Below are 22,247 nucleotides of genomic sequence, written 5' to 3'. Positions count from 1 at the left end.
GCATTAAAATTGGCAGACGCTTCTTGTGTCTGTAACTGTTTTCACACTAGGAAAACGAACCAGAGTTTCAATTTTCCTGTTCATAATTTCACATTTATAGTTCCATTGTTTTTATCTTGTTTAACTGTTCTGGATGTCTGCTTTTACAAAGCAGGGGGGAAAAGAAGGAAAAATGTTTTTGACGATAATGAAAAAGACAAGATTTGTTCTCCTTCCTTGTACATTTTTAGAGGAAGTTGTACATTCCCTAGCAGATTCATTCTAGATTATTCGTATGTCTTTATAGCTTATCATTTAGATATCCATTAATAGAACATTCTTTTAAAAATATAAATTGGTAAGCAAAGACAGTTAATTATTTGTGAAGATGTATACTGCAGGCTTTATCCTGAATAGAAAGATAGGGTTTATCTTGCTATCAGTAAAATTGGGTTAACAATGAAAATATATTTCTGCTTCCAAAGTTGTATACATAGACCGAAGCTTTTATTAGAAATCAGTGATGCTGTTTCACCTATAAAATTTTAAACACCACCAGACAAAATGAGAGCTTTGTGTTGCCTGGAGGGTGAAAGAAGTCTCTTTTCCAGCAACATCCCTTCTGCTTTCCTGCTTGGCTATGTGGCCTCCCTCCCTCTCCCTTTCACACCAAGCCACCCCACCCCACCAGCTGTTAGGGACTCCTCCCATCTTTATGCAGATCACTCATTCTCTTAGACTGTCTTTCTTTAGTCTCATATGAAGACAGTGTACTAAGCACCAAGTTGTTCAGCTCAGTGCTAACTTTGCCAGGAATGTGTGCATTTCCTAAGAGCTGCCCAAAATGGAAATTAAACACTATGAAAGAATGAAATGGCAATAGTGCCATTTTGTACACCAGACGAGCAGATTGGCATCGGTATAAGCACCTTTTCAGTCCTTTGAGAACACCAGGAAAGTGGCCATCTGTTTTGCCCACGTGAAATTTGGATCTCTATACAAAAGCAAAAAGACAGTTTGTGAAGCATTACAATATTGCAAGATGATTCAGAGAGAATGTGTTTTGTTTATTTTTGAACTCTCTGCTACTCCAAGGTTGCTGCTGTTAGGGGCAGTTCTCACTCACCCACTCTCTTTGAGCTCATGTGTCTGATAAGAAAGAGGTGAAACTGTAAAAACGTTTTCTATTACTCATCTCCAAAGCTGATAGGAAACCTGTAGCATTGTTAAGAACCCCTGGTGTGCTGGATGCTGTTGTGAAAATAAGCATAATGTTTAATGTCTTGAGCTTTTACTGAAATTATATAAATATTCAAGACTCTCTTGGTGTACAAGAGACAGATTGAGCTTTAGAGGTCTCAAAATTTACAGATATGGTGATGTTCACCAAGCTCAACTGTTGGTCAGTTTTGTCCAGTTCAGAGAGGGTTAAATTCACTCTTGGGCCCTCCAAGCCTCTCTAATCTTATCCTGGAGAAGTGGAGTTCTGCCTTGGTTTACAGTTGAGGTCACCGGCGGGGCAGTGTTTCGACAGGGACTGATGAAATTATGCTGCATTGTTAACATTGAATACCACTCAGTGGTGAGGACCGATGACGGCACTAGGGCCCTTTGACTCCTTGGGTACAATATCTTGAAATAGATGCTTTCTCAAAATGTCCTGGACTCATAAAACATGTGAAGGCTTCTATTTGGCTTTCATCATTTATTTAATTTGAAAGAAAGTTGTTTTAAGGGATTTATCAGAGTTAAGAAATGTTTCTAGGGAATAGAAAATGGACAAGATAATTGATCTTTGTTGTCAAAGTCATGCATTGTAATTCACTCTCTAAGGTGACGCAGCATCTCCTTGAGGGAAAAGCTGCCAAAAGCTCTGAAAGTGATCTGCCTGTTTTTTTCTCACACTGGCTTGCAGAGAGGCACTGGTATTTTCAAGATGACTAAATCCTGTTTACCTCCTGTGGAAGGTTTGCTAAGAATTATATCCATCTCTGTTTTTAAGAGAAGTTGAAATAAGGAAAATTATAGTTGGCAGTTAGCTGTGTGAAATTTAGTAGTATTTGTCAGATGCCCCAGTCATAGGCAAGTATTTACTTTTTAAAAGTTTGTAACAAAGCCCTCACATTTACTATTTTTAAAGTTCACACTGATATAAAGGTTCAATCACACTTTTCATTGTGTGTGTGCACGCACGTGTGTGTGTGTGTGTGTGTGTGTGTGTGTTGTGCTTTTCAGGAGTGGCATGTGACTGTGCTGTTTAATCAGGGCTATATTTAAAAACAAATTTTCGAGGGAGTGTTTCTCACGTTAATTATGAGATAAGGCCTGAGTGAAGCAAGCTCTGTCGCAAAGGCCAAGTGTCATGCAGCAGGAAGTCCTGGCCATCCCTTCCAGCCCTGCCTCAGCCAGCCTGCCACCTCTCTGTCAGCGCATACCAGCATACCACCGCACAAAGGAAATGCCCTCACTCAGCTACAAGTGCCTCCTGCTCTGTGCGAGGCCTCAGGGCCCCAGGGTCCGGCACCAGCTCTGACTTACCGTGGTTCCTGTGGATCTTGGCATCATCCTTACAAATGGCTTTTGTTTGGGATCCTCTGGGAGCCACAGTGCCAGGACCATCTCCAAGGGCCAAATCAAGATTGCGTTTCTCAAAGTCCTACAGGTATTGCTCTTTTCCTTTTTTTGCTGGAAAGAATTGTTTAACTGCCTTAGGCCCCTTGCAAATAAGCTTTTGCCATATGTCGACCTTCTAACTCCTAATGCTGGTTAAGTTAACAATGTATAAAATAAGAGCCAAGACGATGGTGTAAATCTTGAAATAGGAATATGTAGGTACCTCCAGAAGTAGAAGGAAGTTGACTGACTTTAAAAGCTAATTACAAGAGTTAAATGGCAAACTTAACAAAGCATTCATATTACTGCCACCTAGAAAACAGTGTATTAACTTGTCTAGTGGCTTAATACAGCCAACCCTAAATGTTAGGGATGGGTTCTTGTTTGACTAACCAACAACAAAAACACTACATTGTTGTTCACGAGCGTTTCAGGGGACATTCACATGAAAAAAATGGAAACTAATGCTATGTTCCAGGTAGTAATTCAGTTTTAATCTTGTCCAGCAGAATCAGATGCCATGAATTCAAACTAAATATTTTAATAATCTTTTACTTCTGAAAATCATATTAAGAATCTTAACCTCATGACCTAACTAAACTGTCAATGACTGTTTTGCAATAAAAATGGCTTGTTTTAACCAAATAACTGGAAAAAGACACTTAAAAAAAAAGTCTTGGATTTCCTTTTTCGAGTATTCCAGGTGTTTATAAAGAAGATTGATTATTCTTTATTATTATTGTTTATACAGAAGAGCTTTTTTGTTTCTGATTAATTACAGTCGATAGCACTGAAAGCTATTTATTTAATCAATAGTAAATAGAAGTGAAATTGTTTGCAAAATTTTGGATATAAAGTCTTATTTAGACCAAATGTAACACATCTAGAAGCTGCCAGTCCTATGTAGAAATATACATTAACTCTGGATTAAAATGTGTTCTGATTTGCCTGCATATAAAACATTCAAAGTTTGAATTAAAATAATTCATGAGAATTATTTATTTGCTTTAGACAGTAAAGAAGATAATATCTTTGGAATTTTTTAGGGGACTATAAGATCAGAGAAATAAAATTGTAAAATTTGTCATAACAATGCAGAAGTAAACTTTGGCAATAGATAAACATAATTTGTCAGCTAAAGGTGTAGGTAGTGACTCCATTTATTTTTATTTCCAAATAAAATAACGATTTATTTGTTATTACGTTAGTTTGTTACAGCTGTGAAATTTGGTTGAACATTAGAAATTATATGCCTACTATGTGCTTTGCATTCTGTCTAATGTGATTCTCACGCTTATTATGTGCTAAATTGTACATTCAGAACTTAACGTCAAAGATTTGTTAACATTACTGTGCATATTTCCAATATTTGGTGGCTTCTAGGCTCTCTTCATCACTGCGATCTGATAGCAAGCTCCTTAATATCATAAATCTCCAACTGCTGGATCAAGTAAAAGCAATAGCTTGATGGACTAAAGAATTTGAGAAATCTCAAGAAATGCAGAGTTTAAGCTCTACTGTGCAATTTGCAAATAGGTTACAAACCTGGCCTCAGTTTGGCAAAGATATTTTTATTTGAGGTGTTATATTATATATATATAGCTATATGATAAATATATTTTTTTCAAGGTTCCTTTGGTCAAGTTCTGGCCCTTTCCAAAATACAAGCATTAGCAGCTAAGTATGACTTTTTCATGTATTTGAATCCCTAACATCTGTAATTTTAACAAGTTTCATTTGTAACAAGTTTAAGTGGTGAGGATGGCATCTCAAATATCCATCATGAGGCACTTTCCTTTGGAATTTTGAGAGGCTTAGTTCCTCCTTTATTTCCTCTCAATTTGAATATGCAGTTTCCAACATACTGATTAATTTATTTGTATATGCTGTTTTCACCGTTTGGAGGTTCTAGTTTATCTTTCCAGTTGGATCGCAAACTCTTTGAGGTTAGAAGCTTCCTTATATACAGCAAGAAAGCCAATAATGCCTATTTGATAAAGTATCCCATTAACTTCTCTTATTTGGCATCACCCCATAATGCTTTATTAGCATAAACAACTTGATATGATCATATCTATCATAAATTGAATTGAGTGGAAGGGTTAGGGAGATAGGAAGGCAGATGGCCACTGGCTCTCACATTTCTGGAGGTCCCTCACCCATTCAAGGAGATTATGCATTCAGCCACAGTAATAAACTGACAATAATGAAAAAAAGGTATTTATCATATAACTTAAAATTTTTATTATTCCATAATACCTCAAATGCACCATGAGTCACTAAATATATATATATATATACACACACACATATATATACACATATGTATACACACACACATATGTACACACACACACACATACCACATGTACACACCACATATACATACCATACACAGGCACATTCACACACAGTTAAATGCTATAATTATCTTCTGAAGAACATAGTTTTATTGCATAGTATTCTTAAAATTAAAGGTGTTAAACTATTTGATGTAAACATGTAAAATATCTCATAATGTTACAGCCTTGTTTTTGCATTTCTTAATTTTAAAAAATATATACAAGATCCTTAAACCCTGAAAATAACTTAAGCTTATCTTGACCTTTAAGAGGCTTTGGATATGATCCCATTATTGAAGCAACTGAAAGCACTGGACATTAAACAACATTTCTTCATTGAATTTCTCTCACATGAGATTTTTATGAGCAATATTTTATATATTGTAAAACCTTCAAATGTGCCTATTGTAATGTCATTTTTCTTTGACTATCAAATGGATAATAATGCATGATACTGGGGGTGCACTTAGCTTTATGCTGAAATATTTTTCTTTGATGTGGCTTTTACTCACAGGTAACATTCAGGCTAAAGGAAAGCCAAGTCTATAAGATATGAAATTCAATTCGTGTCTGATTTGTTAAAATAATAGCAAATCATACACATTTGATGAGTGTTGACTCCCGAGAAGTACAATCTTAAACAGGTTTACAATGCTCAAAATAGATTTAAAAGTTTTTCAGCTGTGGGTAAAATACATTTTACTAAAAAAACAAAAATGATTAATGTATAGCTTATTAAACTAAGTTTGATTTGAGACAGAAAGAGAGATTGAAAAAGAAATGAAAAGGGAGAGAGAAGGAAAGGGAGGAGAGAGGAGTGGAGCAGGGCCCTGGAAAGAGGAGGGAGGAAGAAAAAGAGAAAAAGAGAGAAAGCAGAGCATTACACAATAAGGAAGCGACTTTTTCGCTGTGAATCCAGAAGAGAGTGCCAGCCATGTTTTCAGTAATGGGATCGGTGTCAGCATTAGGGCACCACTTACAAAGCTGAGTACTAATTTTGAGGGTGAGGTGCTGATTTGTCTGTCTAGGTTCCGGCACACGTGTTTAAAGATTTACCTCATTATTTTAGAGCAACGCCCCTCCCGTGTATTATAGAGAAGAAAGAGAATAATGTGCTCATGTTAAATTTGAGAAAATAATGTGGATAAGTTTATATTGGTTGTTTAAATATGGTACCTAGAAAATACTGTGGAAAAATGATCTGGGAAGTAAAGAAAGAATCAAGGAGCAAAGGTTTACCCGGCCTGTGGACCCTGACAACTCCAATAAGAGAACACTAGGAAATTTTGTACTTTTGAAAATATTATTGTTTAAAACTACAGTAGTGTTCAAGGAAACCTTAAATAGAAAATTACTCTTCTTGAGATGGTTCTGTCTTCCAAAGAGAACAAATCACAAACCCTTTCTGCTTTCTGTCTTAAAAAGGGATGTTAAAAGGAACATTTTACACAATGAGTATGAGGTAGGTACTATGCAAATAGAAGAGAAATTCACTCAGGGTACATTAGAATGTAGGGCAGAGATTATTCCATAGCGTTCCACAGGCAAGAAACAAAGTGTCTTCTAGTTTTCTTGCCCTTTATACTAATAGGGGTCATGGGATAGAAATTCTCAGAAAATATCCAGAACTCATATTTGCCAATTGTTTCAACATCTTTTCCTTCCCAGAATTTTAGCAGAATTGCCAAACAGGTGATTAATTAAATACATATGCACATGCTTGTACCTCATATAGAAGGGCTAATGAGTAAATCTGTTTTATGTGACATAGACTGAACAGTAGAAGGAAGGAGGAATAACAATCAGATCAATAAACAAAAGTACAGATGGTATCCGGGCTATGAAAAAATAAAGCAATATTTGGCCAAATAAGAAGATCTGGATATTCCTAAAGTTTCCCCTGTATTCTTAGGAAGTAAAGATCAAATCTGTAACTTTGATCTGGAAATTGCATAGTAGCAGATATGAACAGGGATCATAGGAGAGTGTGGTCTCATCGCTACTCTTTGCTACTACCAAAACCTAACTGGTAGCATCAGTGATCGTCCAATCACACTACAGAATTCCCATTAGAAAATGCTGTCTTGAACCCACATCTTAGAAAGGGAGTGAGTACCACCAGTGAATCAGTACACTGGGATATAACTTTCTGTGTACCCCAAGACTACTTCCTGTTACATAGCAATTTTTCGTTTTCAAAGCTTTTCTGATGTAACAGATGTGACAACTGTTGTTTTTAGTGTGCCACAGCTCATCTCACTTAATTCTTTAGGGTAAGTGAAAAGGATAGGTATAATTAGTATCAAATAAGAGAAGAAGAATTGAAGGTTCGGGGACTAGAGACCACACACACACACATGGTTAGAAAGTCCAAAGTAAGCACAATAGAGCTAATTTGTATTGGATGCTTACTGTGCACCAGGAAGTGTTCCCAGTGCCATACATGCATTAGCTCATGCATGTCATCCTCCAAAACAGCCTCGGGAAGTAGATCTAGCATTACCATTATCTTACAAATGAGGAAACCAGGCAGAGCAAGTTTAAGAAACGTGCACAGGTATGAATTCTGGAAGTTTGTGTTAGAACCAGGACTCCTAGTCACTCTCTCACATCCAGTTTCCTGACCAGATCCTATTATAACACACAAGGAAAAATTCCATAATAAGACGTGTGATTCTAATAGATGTACTATCTTCCTCTACTTAACTCTGAATCTTTATCTGAAGATAGAACACAATGTAATTTGTTAGAGAATAGGGCTTAGTAATCAATTAAAAATATAACTTATTAAATAATATCTAAACTGTCCTCTAACCTGATTGATGTTGGTTTAAAGGAGTGCTAAGCAAAAGCATCAAGACAAAAGTATTTTTATATTTAAGAAAAAAGAAGATGAATCGGTGATTTTATGTTGTCTTCTTCTGCCCCCTCCTGGGTTTTGCTTCATGGGCTTCCATCTGGCTTATTTCATCTAGCCAAAAACATTGGTCATGTGGTTGTATTTTGCTGCCAAAATATTGCTCCTTGGCCAGCTGTTTAGAGGAGCCAGAAGATTCTCTGAGCTAGAGAGGTCAACTCCATCTTGTTTCATGTCTGTCTATTCTACTGGCATTGTCTTGACTATTAAACTAGGCTTCTTAATGTTATTTCAAATTGTGAGTAATGTTGGCTAAATTGATAATGAAAAAATAATTACCATATAGGCGACATTTATACCTAAGAATAACAATACTGCTAGCAACCATTGCACATGTTGAGAAGAGGTAGCATGTTGTAGGAGAACTTTGGCTCTAGAGCCAAACAGACCAAGCTTCGGTGCCAACACTGCTGCTTTCCTGGTTGGGCAGTTTTCCTGAGCTCTCTGATCCATTTCCAGGTCCATAAATAGGAAATAAAAATACCCACCTCATAAGGCCATTGTACAGATTAAATGAAAGCAGGTACATGAATACAGGCCATTTTCAGATGTAACAGATGTGACTACTGTCATTTTTAGTGTGCCACAGCTCATCTCACTTTATTCTTTAGGGTAAGCGAAAAGGATGGGTATAATTAGCATCAAATAAGAGAAGAAGAATTAGGAGTTCAGGGACTAGAGACCACACACACACAAGTGGTTAGAAAGTCCAAAGTAAGAACAACAGAGCTAATTTGTACTGGACACTTACTATGCACCAGGAAGCATTCCCAGTGCGATAGCCTCTTTCCCAGTGCCAACCTCTTTCATAGCATTTTCCAAGCCTTCCCTAACATTTCACAAATTTTGCGAAGCTTCTTTTGTGAAATACATTTACAGGTAAACTGTCATCATTGGTACCACTCTTGGTCTCAGAATAGTACAATAGAGCTGGCTTATAAATGGAATGGTTACCTTATAAACAGCTTGCACATACAACCCAGGCTCACCTTGGAAAGGTAGTGTGCAGGAATAGTTGACAGCTGGCTAGCTCTGCAGGCACACTGCAGCTGAGGTTCACATTTTCACCTTATCACTTATAGCTATGCGACTTTGGGCAAGTTACCTAACTTCATGTGCCTCAGTTTCCTCATCTATAAAATGGGGTGTTATGAGGATTACCTGTGTTAGTCATGTAAAGTGCCTGACACATAAACAACACTAAAATAAATGTCAGCTATTATTAATAATAGAATATAAGCTCCACACGGCAGCAGTTTTTGTCCTTTTTTTCCACCTTTGTATGGCCAATGCCTAGAAGAGTGCCTGGTACAGTACATGTTTAATGTACACATGTTAAATGAATGAACCTATTAGCAAATGTGTTCCAATTCATGACAAGTATGAGGACATTCAGCTTCCTTTTGCCATATTCATGGGAACAAGGGCTTAGAGCTGAAGAAACCTGATGGTTCATTTGCTCAAACTCATTTGTCTTACATTGAAGAGCTTGAAGACCTTGAAGGCCCCAGGGTCATGCAGCTTGATAGTACCATGGCCAGAGCTAGAACCCTGGCTCTGCATGTTTCTGTGAAAATCTTTGTTCCAGTGTCCCACCCCCTCACTTCAGTACATATGCCGTCTAATTCAATGCCTTCAGTAAGGCAGCACAGAGAATGAATGAATTAGTGCACACTTCTTGCAGCCAGGGGAGAGTGTAAGAGCCATAACTGGGCAATGACCATGGAAGGACAGGTTTCTAACTAATAGAAAGACTCATCCAAGTAAAATTATCCTCAGACACTTTACTTACAAGTCTAAAAATCACTTGCTACGACAGCCACAATAGGATTTTTGTGGGGAATCACCAACTCTGTAAACAACATTTTTGCAGACTGCATTATAATGCATTTTTTTCAAAATTGAAGGAAAGTCCCATCTCTAACATTCAAAAGAATCCATGCAATTATCAACATAGACTAGAAACAGAGAGGGAAAATACAGTGTGAGTGTTTTCTGCACTATCAAGACAGCACATGGAACAACCACAGGCAGAAAGATTAAAAACTCTGCAATAAATATAAAGGTATTGATTTTATAAGATATGGACCAGCACAGAGCCCTGTCAAATGTGGACTGCCAGGAGATGTACAAAAAAAATCAAGGTGACAAAAGAACAAAGGACCCTCCTCATTGCCAAGGGTTTATAATGATGCTGTATTTCAGTGTGAGAATGGTTTTCACTGTAGTTAAAACCATACCAGTTTTGAATGTGTTGGATAGGAGTATTTATCTTAACTAGTAGTTCATAAAATTTATACTATTTATTTTCATAATGTCGATTTAGTGATTTTCAACTAGTGCATTTTTGTCTTTAAGTCATGAAGTAGACGAGCCTGCATCAAGTTATTTTAAGAGACGGTACTTTGACTGAGCAGCTGGATCAAGGCCTGTCTGGTCTGGACAGAGCAAATAAGGAATTCTTCTTACAAAAGAGGAAGCATTCAATTGTATATACTTTACCTTGGTACTCCTTCTTCTGGAGGTCTCAGCATCTATCATGTTCTTTGCCATAGCCATATATCCACCTTCTACCTTGGCTCTCCTTCCTTCTACTTCCATTGTTTTTTCTACCTTTGAACTATAATTGACAAGCCTTTTTAACTTTGACAAGGGGCTGAAGACAGGTGTCTGATTGTCCATAAGACTGGATTATATAAGCACACAGAGTTGAATCAGAACAAAAGAAAATTCCATTGGCAAAGGAAGAGTACTATATGGTACTTTAAAACTTGTCCAGTTGTATTATTTTATATATTTACTTATTTTAGAGACAGGGTCTCACTCTGTCATCTAGGCTGGAGTATAGTGGCATGATCATCACTCATTGCAGCCTCAAACTCCTAGGCTCAAGAGATCCTCAAGCCACAGCCTCCTGGGTAGCTAGGACTACAGGCACACCCTACCATGCCTGGCTTCAAAAAAAATGTTTTAGAGTCTATTTTGCACAGGTTGTCCCAAACTTTTGGCCTCAAGTTATCCTCCCACCTCAGCCTCCTAAAGTTCTGGGATTACAGCCATGAGCCATGGCACATGGCACTCAAATTATGTAACTCATTAGCTGGCAATAGTGTAAATTTGGAATACAAAAGCTAAAATGTTAAAGAGGAAAAATGGCTTTGTGAATTGAATATATATTACTGTAAGTATGTTAAGCCAATCAAATGCAAAAGATGGACAGTTTAAAGGGGACAAGTATGTAAGCCACACTCCAAAAATAAAATAAAATAAAAAAAACCTTTGAAGTGAAGTTTTAAAAAGATAAGCTTTGTGTCGAGCTAAAGAAATAAACTCTGAAAAAAACCCAAAATTATGACAATGAATTAAACATTCAAATATGAACAGAACAGAATATAAAAGATCAATCTATTCATTCAGGTGGTAAATGGTCACAACCAGCTCTCTATGAGGGAGTGGGGAATGGACTATTTGTAGTATTTGCTGATTTTTGTGCCAAAAAATTATCCCACCAGCCCACTTCAAACTGTAAAGATCACTAAATGTGGAGGTGGCAAGAGAAACATAGTCCTATACACAGTGTTTCTACCACATAGATACCACTAGATATAAGTTGCCCCAAAAACATCATAATAGTAAAGTGTAGCCAAATTATTCAGAAGTTAGGAGTTTTGAATACATATTTCCATTGTTTTTAAATATAATTTGTTTAATTATAATTAACAATTTTTATGTAATTTAATTTTTAATAACTGTTGGGTATTAACAGCTGACTTACAAATACTTCTAAAAATGTAACAGGATGTAATGAGAGACAAAATGGATGTGGCCTCTGCTTTTATCAAGTTTACATTCTGGTAGAGGAAGACAGAAAATAAACAAGTTAACAATAAATAAAATAAATAGAGACTGAGATGAGAGGTTCTGCTTGGGGAAACCAGGGAAGCCTTTATAAAGAGAATTATAATTTCTTTCCTTATGAATTCAACCATACTCATTCCATACATCTGTGAGTGCACTTGTAGTTCTAGGCACACAATCAGAATTGCACAAGGTCAATGGAACCATATAAATATTGACCTAATTACTAACTTGTTTTCAGTCTCCAATCTCTTGAGTGAATTTGCCTTTGCTTTTGTCATTAGAAAAATACAATGAGGGAAAGTAAAACAAGGAGGAAGATGAAAAGAAGATGTAGGGGAAGGGGAGCAGTTTGCAATATACTTTCTATTACATTGTTTCACACTATCTCAAAAATTGTTATGCATAGAAAATACTACAGCAAAGAAAATTGGAAGTTAAAAATCAATAACAGTAGTAATAACCCTATAGTAGGAACCTTTTTCTGTTTGAAATATCTGTCCATGTCTGCCTGCAAAACATAAACATCATAAACTAAGAGATTACGATGAGATTGATTTTTTATTTTCAAAGAAATGATACAAATTTTAAATCTTGCATTAAAAGGAAAGACAGCCAGATGAAACTTTTCTGACACACACATTTTTAGGATGGCGTCTGTAAATATTATGCTTCTAATGCTTTTTGCTTGATCCCTTTTTGGCAATTAACTTGCCTTTAATTGATTTGTGGATTACCCACTGGAAGTTGCTATGGATAAAGGAATGTAATGGCAGAATTTGTTTATATAGGGTAACAAAATACATTGGCTTGAAAGAGAGATTTAACTGCAAAATATCCTTGATTTTCAGAAATTTTTCTTTTCACTTAATGGCAGTGCTTAGATAAATAATGAAAAATTAGATGAATCTAATTAGTGTTCTCATCCAAAGGGAAGATTTATGTCCTGTTTAAGAATCACATTAATTTGATGACGTAAGTACATTCTCTAGTGAAAGAATGGCCACTTTAGTCGAGGAAAAACAAGCAAAACCTTCTGCTGTCTTCAGGTTGTACCTGACAAAAAGCTGTTATCTGTGGGTTCTATAAAGCATCACTGCCCTAATCTCAGATGAACTAAAGAATGAAAACATTTCATTGCTCAAATAATTGTTTTATCTCACATCTTACTGGTTCTAGAAAATAACTGTATATTTTCCATCCTAACTCTCCTCAGTTTCTTTTTATAAAGTTCAAAATGCCTTGAGCAGAGGTGGTCAGGAGGTTCTCAGTGGCGCTGCCACTCACTGGTTGGTACGCTTTTGTTCTCTGTTCTCCCGTGAACATGACAAGGGTGGCTTTGTACCACTTCTGTGTATGAGCTGCTTTTCAAATCCTTGGATGAGATACTTGGGAGCTAGAAATGTCAGGGTTTTTTTTCTGAAAGCAAATCCATGTAAACTGAGACAACATAAACCTCAGGGAGATCTGACATGCAGAAATGCCAAGAAAGGGAAAGTGGAAATTATTATCAGTGGGGGAACAAATTATCCTGTATTTTGGAGTGAATTTAAAAGGCTTATTGTTTATTTCAGCTCTATATGACTTAAAAAAAAATCTTGCAGTCTTGCCTTCCCCATTTTGGTTGAAATGGGAAAGATTCTCTTTCTTTGCTATTTACATATAACCCTTAGCACTCTACAAGGATCTAATTGGTATAAAATGATGGGTGTGAATGTGCCACTAAGTGAGAAAAAAATGTCTAGCCATTTTTACTCATATAACCAACACCTAGATCAAAAACAAAACATTACCAGCTCCCAAGGGGACCCCTTTATGCTTCTTTCCAGTCACTATGGACCCAAAGATAACCCCTAACTGACTTCCAATAGCATAGATTTGTTTAGACTACTTCTGAATTTTATATGAATGAAATTATACAATATAAACTCTTATTTCAGTTAATATTATGTTTATGGGATTCATTCATACTGTTTTGTGTAGTTGAACATTCTTCATTCTCATTGCGTTAGTATTGCACCAAGTGAATATACTACAATTTACTTACCTATTCTATTGTTGATGGATAGTTAAGTATTCCAGTTTTAGGCCATTATGAATTAGAGCTGTTATGAACAATCTTGGATATATCACTTGGTAAACAAATGTACATGTAGTTTTGCAGGGTCTTGTGCATGCATGTAGGTTGGATATATCCCAAGGGGTAGGATTTCCGCATCGTAGGTTATGCATATTTATTTTTAGATATTGCCAAATGTGTTTCCAAACTGGTTGCTGCATTTATGTGCTTCCAAAGTGATGTTTCAATTCTCTACATTCTTACCAAAATGTAGGTCATCCATTTTCAATGATGGTATCTTAATAAATGATTACCTAGTAATAACAATGTCATCATGCCTTTTATTTATGCAGCTGGGTCTTTTAATCTTTAGGACCCTTTTTTCCAGATATAGTATGGGTAACAGTGAGCTGTTCACACACTGTCTATTTCTCCTCATGATGAATACTATGTAACTGTGAAATAAGTGACTAAAATAAGAAACGATCTGATATGCAGAAATAGTTTTCCCTGTTTGGCCCATATGCAGCTTAAATATGTGATGTTATTCCACATTTTATCCAGATTCATTTTTCAATCCAATAGTAATCATTGTTAGCAAAAACCAATAATCTGTTATTCTGTTTTAAAATTTCCATCTCCTACTTTGAGTTCTTGCTATATAGCCCGTGCTCACTTTAAATCAGGTTTTTCTTCCTGTGCAATATATTTTGGAAAATATGTTTTGGACTTTTCCTAAACCACCTTAATCTGTTGAAAAACACTAGTAAATGCATAGGCAATGTAAGTCACACTAAAATAAATGCGTATTACTTTTTCAAGATTTTGTTTACCTGTGCATTTAAAGGTTTTTTTTCCCTTTATTCTCTTTCTTTTCTGTCATTATGTCATTCTGTTATTTTTTTTTTTAATGTCAAGATTCACTTCCTGGGTTCAAGCAATTCTTCCACCTCAGCCTCACGAGTAGCTGGGATTACAGGCACCTGCCATCATACCCAGCTAATGTTTTTATTTTTGTAGAGATGGGGTTTCACCGTGTTGACCAGTCTGGTCTTGAATTCCTGACCATAGGTGATACTCCCACCTCAGCCTCACAAAAGGCTGGAATTACAGGCGTGAGCCACCATGCCTGGCCTTAAAGTAAGAATTTAAAAGACCGAGTTTGAAACCTGGCCCCATCCACCAAGACTGTTTTCATTCTCAGAGAAGAATTTGTTAAACTTCTAGGAAAGCTGACTATCATCCTATCCCACCTGAGATATCATGAAGCTTGTGCTAAAAATGGAATTATTCAGCGATCATGGGCTGCTTTTCAAGCATTTTTCACTCACCCTTTACCATTATGACAGTAAACTTTGGGGAGAGAGGAAGGCATGGACCAGTACATCTTTTAGCATTTCTTGGTTGTGCTAAGAACAACTGAGGAACTGCTAAAAAATGGCTATACAAACAGATAGAAAGTATTTTTATTATGACCCTTGGGAAAAACCTCTTCCCCATAAAATGTTTAGTATCTTGTATAAAGTCATAATGTACTTTTAAATATTCAAATCCAATTCCAGACATCATTTATTTACTACTTACTGTGTAATCCACCCATGCAAAATGTAATTTCTTACTTTTAATATGAATTTTTGTTATTATCATAAATGAAGTCTCAGGCCACAACATTTTGTTAGGTTGCATTCAAATGGTAATCATAAAACGAACTATACCAGTTTTTGCATGGAAGGGCAGCAGCCAGCTGATCTAGATTTCCACCCTTATCTTGGCTCATTAAGCAACATTGGACAAGTTACCTTAATTTCACAGGTCCTAAGCCTTCTCATTTGAAATTGAGTATATGGACTGTATAATTACTATATCCTTTAAGGCTTACAGCAATAACATTATGGAGGTATAAGAAAACTATAAATGATCCAAGACATGTGCTTCAGTATTTCTTCATATATCAAGCATGCATTAATGAAATCAACACCAAGCTCAGGAAATATCAAAGAGTAGTTCAATGTCCCTGTAACTTATATGCAATTCAATAATTCATCCAACAAATGTATATTGAGTATATATAATCTGCTAGACTTAGGAAGTCTTAAACTTTGTGCTGTGCATTCTGATAGACATGTAAGCCAGGGGTTGGCCGACTTTCAAAGGTGACCCTTTTACTAACATTATTCTTCTGAAAGCTAGTAAGTATAAGCAAGAGGAGAGGTGTATATATGATCTCACTTATATGTGGGATCTAAAAAAGTCAAATTCATAGAGGCAGATAATAGAAGAGGGTTACCAGGGGGTGATGGGGACAGAAGGGATTGGGGAAATGGTGGCCAGAGGATATAAAATTTCAGTTAGACAGGAGGAATGCATTCAAGAGATCTAGTGTACAACATGGTGACTATCATTAAGAACAATATATTGTAAACCAAATATCATATGTGGTCACTTATAAGTGGAAGCAAAATAATGACACCACATGGATACATAGAGGGGAACAGCAGACACAGGAGCCTGCTGGAGAGTGGAGGGAGAAGGGAGAGAATCAGGAAAAATAACTAATGGATACTAGGCTTAATACCCCCATGACACGAGTTTACCTATGTAACAAACCTGCACATATACCCCTGAACTTAAAATAAATAATCAAGAAGAAAATCAAAAAGAAAAAAAATTCTAAGACAGTAGATTTTAAATGTTCTCACCACAAATAGTACATGAGTTAATGCATATGTTAATTAGCTTAATTTAGCTCTTCTACAATGTGTACTTACTTCAGAACATTGTCTTGCACACTATAAATGTATGCAATTTTTGTCAGTTAAATATTTTTAAATAAATTTTTTGAGAAGAGGAGGGGTGTGGAAAGGAAGACTAGTTCTGACTTTATGTTGTGTATTCTGGGGTTACAAGAATGAGACCTCCCTGATGCCTACATGCAGATGAATTAATGTGAAACTGACAGGGTTGTTTACTTGCCCAGTTGGTTCAGCTGGTTTATGCATATTGTTAGCAATTTAAACTCTGTCGTATTCCCCCTAAAAATATTTATATACTTTAAAAATAGATGTCATCATTTCAACATTTGGATTTATACATGAGAGAAATAAAAAGGACTAGTAAAAATCATATGAAGAAGCAAGTCCAAGTATGGTAATTTACGGTTCAAAAGAGATAGGTATTTGTCTTCTCTCAAGAGGCACTAGACCACAAAATATCAACATCAAAGATGAATGCAAGCACTAGGGAAAATGATACAGATCAGAGGCACCATGTGTTGTGCATTCTGGTATTCGTCAGAGATAAGGAATGAAGCTGAATTTTTACATGGATTGGTCTTGGAGTAAACTAAAATGAGAGGTTATGCTAAGTATAAAACAATCTTTCCAAAGTTCCTTTCCATTAAGACCTTCAGAGATATGTAAAATCATAAGAAGTATGAGAATTGCTTTTTAGGACCTAATTCATGTTAACTAACAAATCATTATCTACAAAGAGAGTGCTTAGAATGCTGTGCACTTAAAGTAGCTTAACTTCATGATTGAGCAGAAATTCCCGAGTTCAACTTATGGCTCTTCTACTTGCAGCTTGTCTGACATTTATCAGATTCCTTCAATGTGCTCTGTTTTAGGTACCTTTGCACCTACATCATTGGAATTATTCAAGTATTAAATGAGATAATACATATATAGCCATTAAACTAGCACCTAGCATAGAGTAAGCAGTCAGCTCACGTTAGCTAGCATTATTCACAAAAATAGGCTATACATTTCTTTCCATCAAAGATAAGTGCAAATTTGAATAGAAAACTAATTTATGAAACAAAACTGATTTTATGCTTTTCTATAGTACCCATCATCAAAGGAAAAGATGGAAAAAATCACCAACCAACTGACCCTTTAAAATAGATAGGAGTTATGCCATACATACATATGTACATATATATGTATTTTGGATATATGTGGATATATTATGTGTGTGTTTACATTATATATACATACATACCTTTGCCAAGAAAACTGGATGTCTCATATCTAAAAGACTTTCAAAATGTTAAGACCTAGCCAAGTGTCATGTACACAATTGGTATTCAACATATATTTACAAAATTTAACTTTGTAAAAATTTCAAATAACTTTTACTGCTTTTCCTACTTGTAAAACAATTGCAATAATCCTTTGGCTTTTGTGGTGTAGACTATTATGAGGGACTCTGATGCTTCATGACAGGGAGTAATTTGATTTTAAATACAACAGAGCTCTCTTGTGGGTTTAACTTACTGAACTATTGAATGCACCCATGCACCACTAAGTATTCAAATCACAATATACTTTTCTTATTCTGTACTGTCTCGTGCAAATGCAGTAACTCTGAAGTGATAAACACACCATGCCTGTGTAGAAAAATCTCATCCAGAAGGAAGCTGACTGCTAATCTAGACCTATGCTGTCCAACAAGAGAGCTAGTAGCCACAGAGCACTTGAGCTGTGGCCAATCCAAATCACATGTCCTGGAAATGGAACATGCACAGAGGATTTCAAATAATAGTGTGAACAAAAGTGAACAATTTCTCATTTGTGATTTTCATACTGATTATACATTTAAATAGCAATGCTGTGTATAGGGTTAAGTAAAACTTATTTAAATCAATTTCACCTGGTTGGATCTAAGTGTCCGTCAACAGATGAATGGATAAAGAAAATATGGTACATACACACAGCAGAGTATTATTCAGCCATAAAAGGGTATGAGATCCTGTCATCTGCAACAATATGGATAGAACTGGAGGTCATTATGTTAAGTGAAATAAGCCACACACAGAAAGACAAACTTTGCATATTCTCACTCATTGGTGGGAGATAAAAATGAAAACAATTGAACTCATGGAGATAGAAAGTAGAAAGATGATTATCAGAACCTGGGAAGGGTAGTGGGTGGCAGGGGTGTAGGAGTGGAGATGGTTAATAGGCACAAAAATGTAGTTACATAGAATGATTAAGATCCAGTATTTGTTGGCACAAAAGAGTGATTGCGGTCACAATAATTTATTGAACATTTTAAAATAAAGAGTATAATTGGATTGTTTGTAACACAAAGGGTAAATTCTTGAGGTGTTGAATACCTCATTTACCCTGATGTGATTATTATACATGATATGTCTTATATCAAAGTACCTAACATACCCAATAAATATACCTACTACGTACTCACAAAATTTTTTTTAAATACATTAATTTCACCTGCTTGTAAAAGTAACTTTTTTGTAATATGACTTTTAAAAAATTTAAATTACATGTTTTGGCCATTATTCATGGTTCACATTATATTGTCCTGAACAGCATTGATCTAGACAGTAGATGTGACAAGAAAACAGCTAAGAAAATTATTATTCTTAATTCTTGAAAAACAATGGAAAGTATAAAATTTGAAGTGATTAATGAGGTCAAATTTTATAAACACATCCACCATAGCTCATTCTGTGCTTGTTTACAGAAAAAAAAAACTAGAATATTTTGTAGAGTGTGCTGGTCTGTGCAAAAGTGCTCATCAGGAGAGAATTAAAACATTAGCAAACAGAGCCTGATGATGAAAATGAGATTCCAGACAAGGCAAGAAGACTGCACGCATTTCTCTAAGGTAACAGGCATTAAAGCACCAAGAAGAGTTGCTTAAAAAAAAAAAATTTCTAGGGGAAAAGTAAATGCTAGAGTGATATTAGTGAATTAGGGGATTTGTGAAGATGCATTTGAATGTCAAGAATATAATGTAGTTTTCTTAGTATTTTTGAATTTACTGACCTTTTGTTAACCTCAAGAGACTGAGGCTAAGACACCAAGGTTTACCATGTGCTTCAATCATTCTCTCAAGGACGCACAGCTCCTCTGAGCTGTAATATGAATTCAGCTCTGTGTGACTCTTAAGCCCACATGACTGAAAGTGTGTCCATGGAACACTGCTCCCTGCAACTGCTCTTCAAATGATGGTTCTATGCTTAAATCATTTTAAGAAATGTTGCATGTGTCATTACCATCTTGAACACGATTTATTCATTTGCGTATTAAAGGCACTGAGAATTACTAAAAACTGTTTAACTTTTAAAAGTCTTTTCTCAAACTTCTTTTATCACAGAACACCTTCCCCCCTGCATATGCATCTATATGTCATTTATCACCTGTTTCATGTTGAAACTAACCTTGGACAAAATGCTACTTGGAAATGCTGAAATAAGTTGCCTTCTATCATCTCTCATTATTGGTTACTAAGGAAAATGGCTTTGAGAAAATGTAAGCTATTTCAGGAAAATATATAATGTGATGCCCAAATAACTCATTTTTTGCTAGATCAGAAAAAGCAAAACTAGAATTTAAAAATATACATACTTGGATGCACATCTTGGTTATTCTTATATCCACAGTGTGTGGTCCAAAAGGAATCAAAGAAATCTGTAGTGAGGGCACTCTCAGTCTAGGACTCTGCATAGGACGTTGAAGCTAGAGTTCTGTAGGACTTGGGATTTGGAAAAGTAATGACAAGATAAATATATTATCACCGTCAGAGACCTAAATGGTTGCAAAGTTGGCACTGGTTACATAATGAACAAAAGTTTCATAACATATTTCATAAGATATTTTCATGACATAAGTCTTACATTTGCATTTTTTGTTTTCTGAGGTTTTTTCTCTAAATTATGCTAAAAATGCCAATGAGGAGCATAAAAACAGGCTTTCATTAATAGTTGCTGTAGCAGTGAGCAATTTTTGCAGAAATTTGAGTAAAAAAACCAAGTTATTTAGCAGTTTAGTTCAAATCAGACATTTCTGCCATCAGCCTGCTCCCTGGGAACTTGGAAAGTGCATACTTGCTCTGGAGTTCCTGCTAGTGTCCTAACCACATGCCTTTCATGTCTATTACACTTCGATGATCTTGGATTCAAATATGATCCTCTGCCTTCCTCACAGAAAGAAATAAATTAGGAACATGAACTCAGTGGTAATGACTTTCAAGAGCTAATGACGTGCAGTCTCTTGGCACTGCCTAGCCAGACACTCTTTAGATAACCTGCTGCTTTAGACTGGACCTGCTTATGCTTCCTAAAATACACCAAACAAGAATATGAGATGTCAAGTCCGTGGTTTCCTGTGCGAAATTTAGTTCACCAAGAATACTGTTTTCACCAAGAAAACCACAGGCTGTGTGTAGGTAAAGAACTTTTACACTAATGAAACTTGTTTTTGGCTGGGACTAGGGTCCAAAATACTAGTTTGAGATAGTTTCTGCTGTGCCATATAGCCTGAGATCCCACTTTTGCCTCTATAAAGCAGGGCTGCTGTTATCCTCCCTTGTTACCTTAGTTGAATGTTGGCTGTGAGAACCAGATAAGATATGTTTCATGGAATAATAGAAGAATACAAGATATTTTCATGGGAGGCAAGATTTTTGGGGGGATATCATAGATTAGTGGAAACTTAAATAATATTTGAGAGGTTATCTTTGACATTTACATGAAACCATATATGAAACAAGTAGCCAATAAGCTGAGGTTTGAACCCTGGGGTGCCTGGCTTCACAGCTAAACTTTTATTAATTACACCTGCTTCTAATGATAACAGCAACCATGGCTAAACTTTCATTAACCTACCTGTTTCTGGCAACAACATTAACAAAAACATTTTCAAAAACATAATAATAGTCATCAATAGGAATAAAGGGAAACAATCCAAAAGTAGCTCTTTTGAGGTTACTCATGGATGGAGAGAGGGAAGTGCAAAATTTTTTTCTGCAAAAATTTGAGGATCACTATCTTGGCTGTCTGGCCTTGTGAAATTATACCTTCCCTAATGGCTTGGAGCTGATAGTGCCCTTCTTTCTGTCAAGGACAGCTCAAACTTAATGGAATAGTTTATTTGAAGCTTGTGGGTACCAATTCCAGGCAGCAAGATGCTACTTTCAGAGATTCAGTTAACTTCCTTTGGAGTCCAGCAAAAAGCGATAGAGCTAAATTGATTACCTTGAAGTGCCTTAACTGTTGTGCTGCTGTTGTTGATACTTCTTGAACCAATTTATTCTCCCAGAAATGTCACTGTTACTGAAGCTGGTCTGCTCTTTTATTCACAGTTTATGAATAGGAATCATCCGAATATAGTTATAGACATTTGGTCTAGATCATTTTTCTCAAAATTACAAAGATGGGGAAAATTCCAAGCCATATTTATTCCAAATAGCTGGGAGTGCTTTAGGAACTTATTTCTGGAGTCTTTTGAACTATTTATATTATTTATATGAACAATGCCCCTGATTGTCAGTTAGCAATCTATTCATTGATAGGAACATGAAAGGCAGTCTGCTGCCATCTAGCTTTTTGTTTGTTTGTTTCTATCTTTAGGAATTTTACTGTCGTTTTACAGAAAGATATTTTTTAAAGGAGCAATTCTTACTTCATCCCTGAGAGGGAGACATTTATGAACATACTGCAGAATCTTAAAAA

General features: G+C 35.9%; 1 protein-coding gene across 7 annotated transcripts in view; it reads left to right on the top strand.

The window, feature by feature from the left end:
• The window catches only part of PDE4D (phosphodiesterase 4D), a 1,550,946-nt gene that overhangs the window by 1,150,929 nt on the left and 377,770 nt on the right, over positions 1-22,247 (top strand). Inside the window, exon 1 of one of the 7 annotated variants that reach the window (XM_017499196.2) lies at positions 2,373-2,641. The exons of the other annotated variants lie outside the window; for them this stretch is intronic. Coding sequence (XP_017354685.1) covers positions 2,553-2,641 — 89 coding nt within the window. The 5' untranslated portion in view covers positions 2,373-2,552. Of the gene's footprint in view, positions 1-2,372; positions 2,642-22,247 lie in introns of those variants that run through there. 7 annotated transcript variants of the gene reach the window in all.

This window comes from Cebus imitator, unplaced genomic scaffold (genome assembly GCF_001604975.1).
Source record: "Cebus imitator isolate Cc_AM_T3 unplaced genomic scaffold, Cebus_imitator-1.0 Scaffold255, whole genome shotgun sequence".
In the NCBI taxonomy this organism is placed as follows: Eukaryota; Metazoa; Chordata; class Mammalia; order Primates; family Cebidae; genus Cebus; species Cebus imitator.
This window is presented reverse-complemented; position numbering and strand designations above follow the sequence as displayed.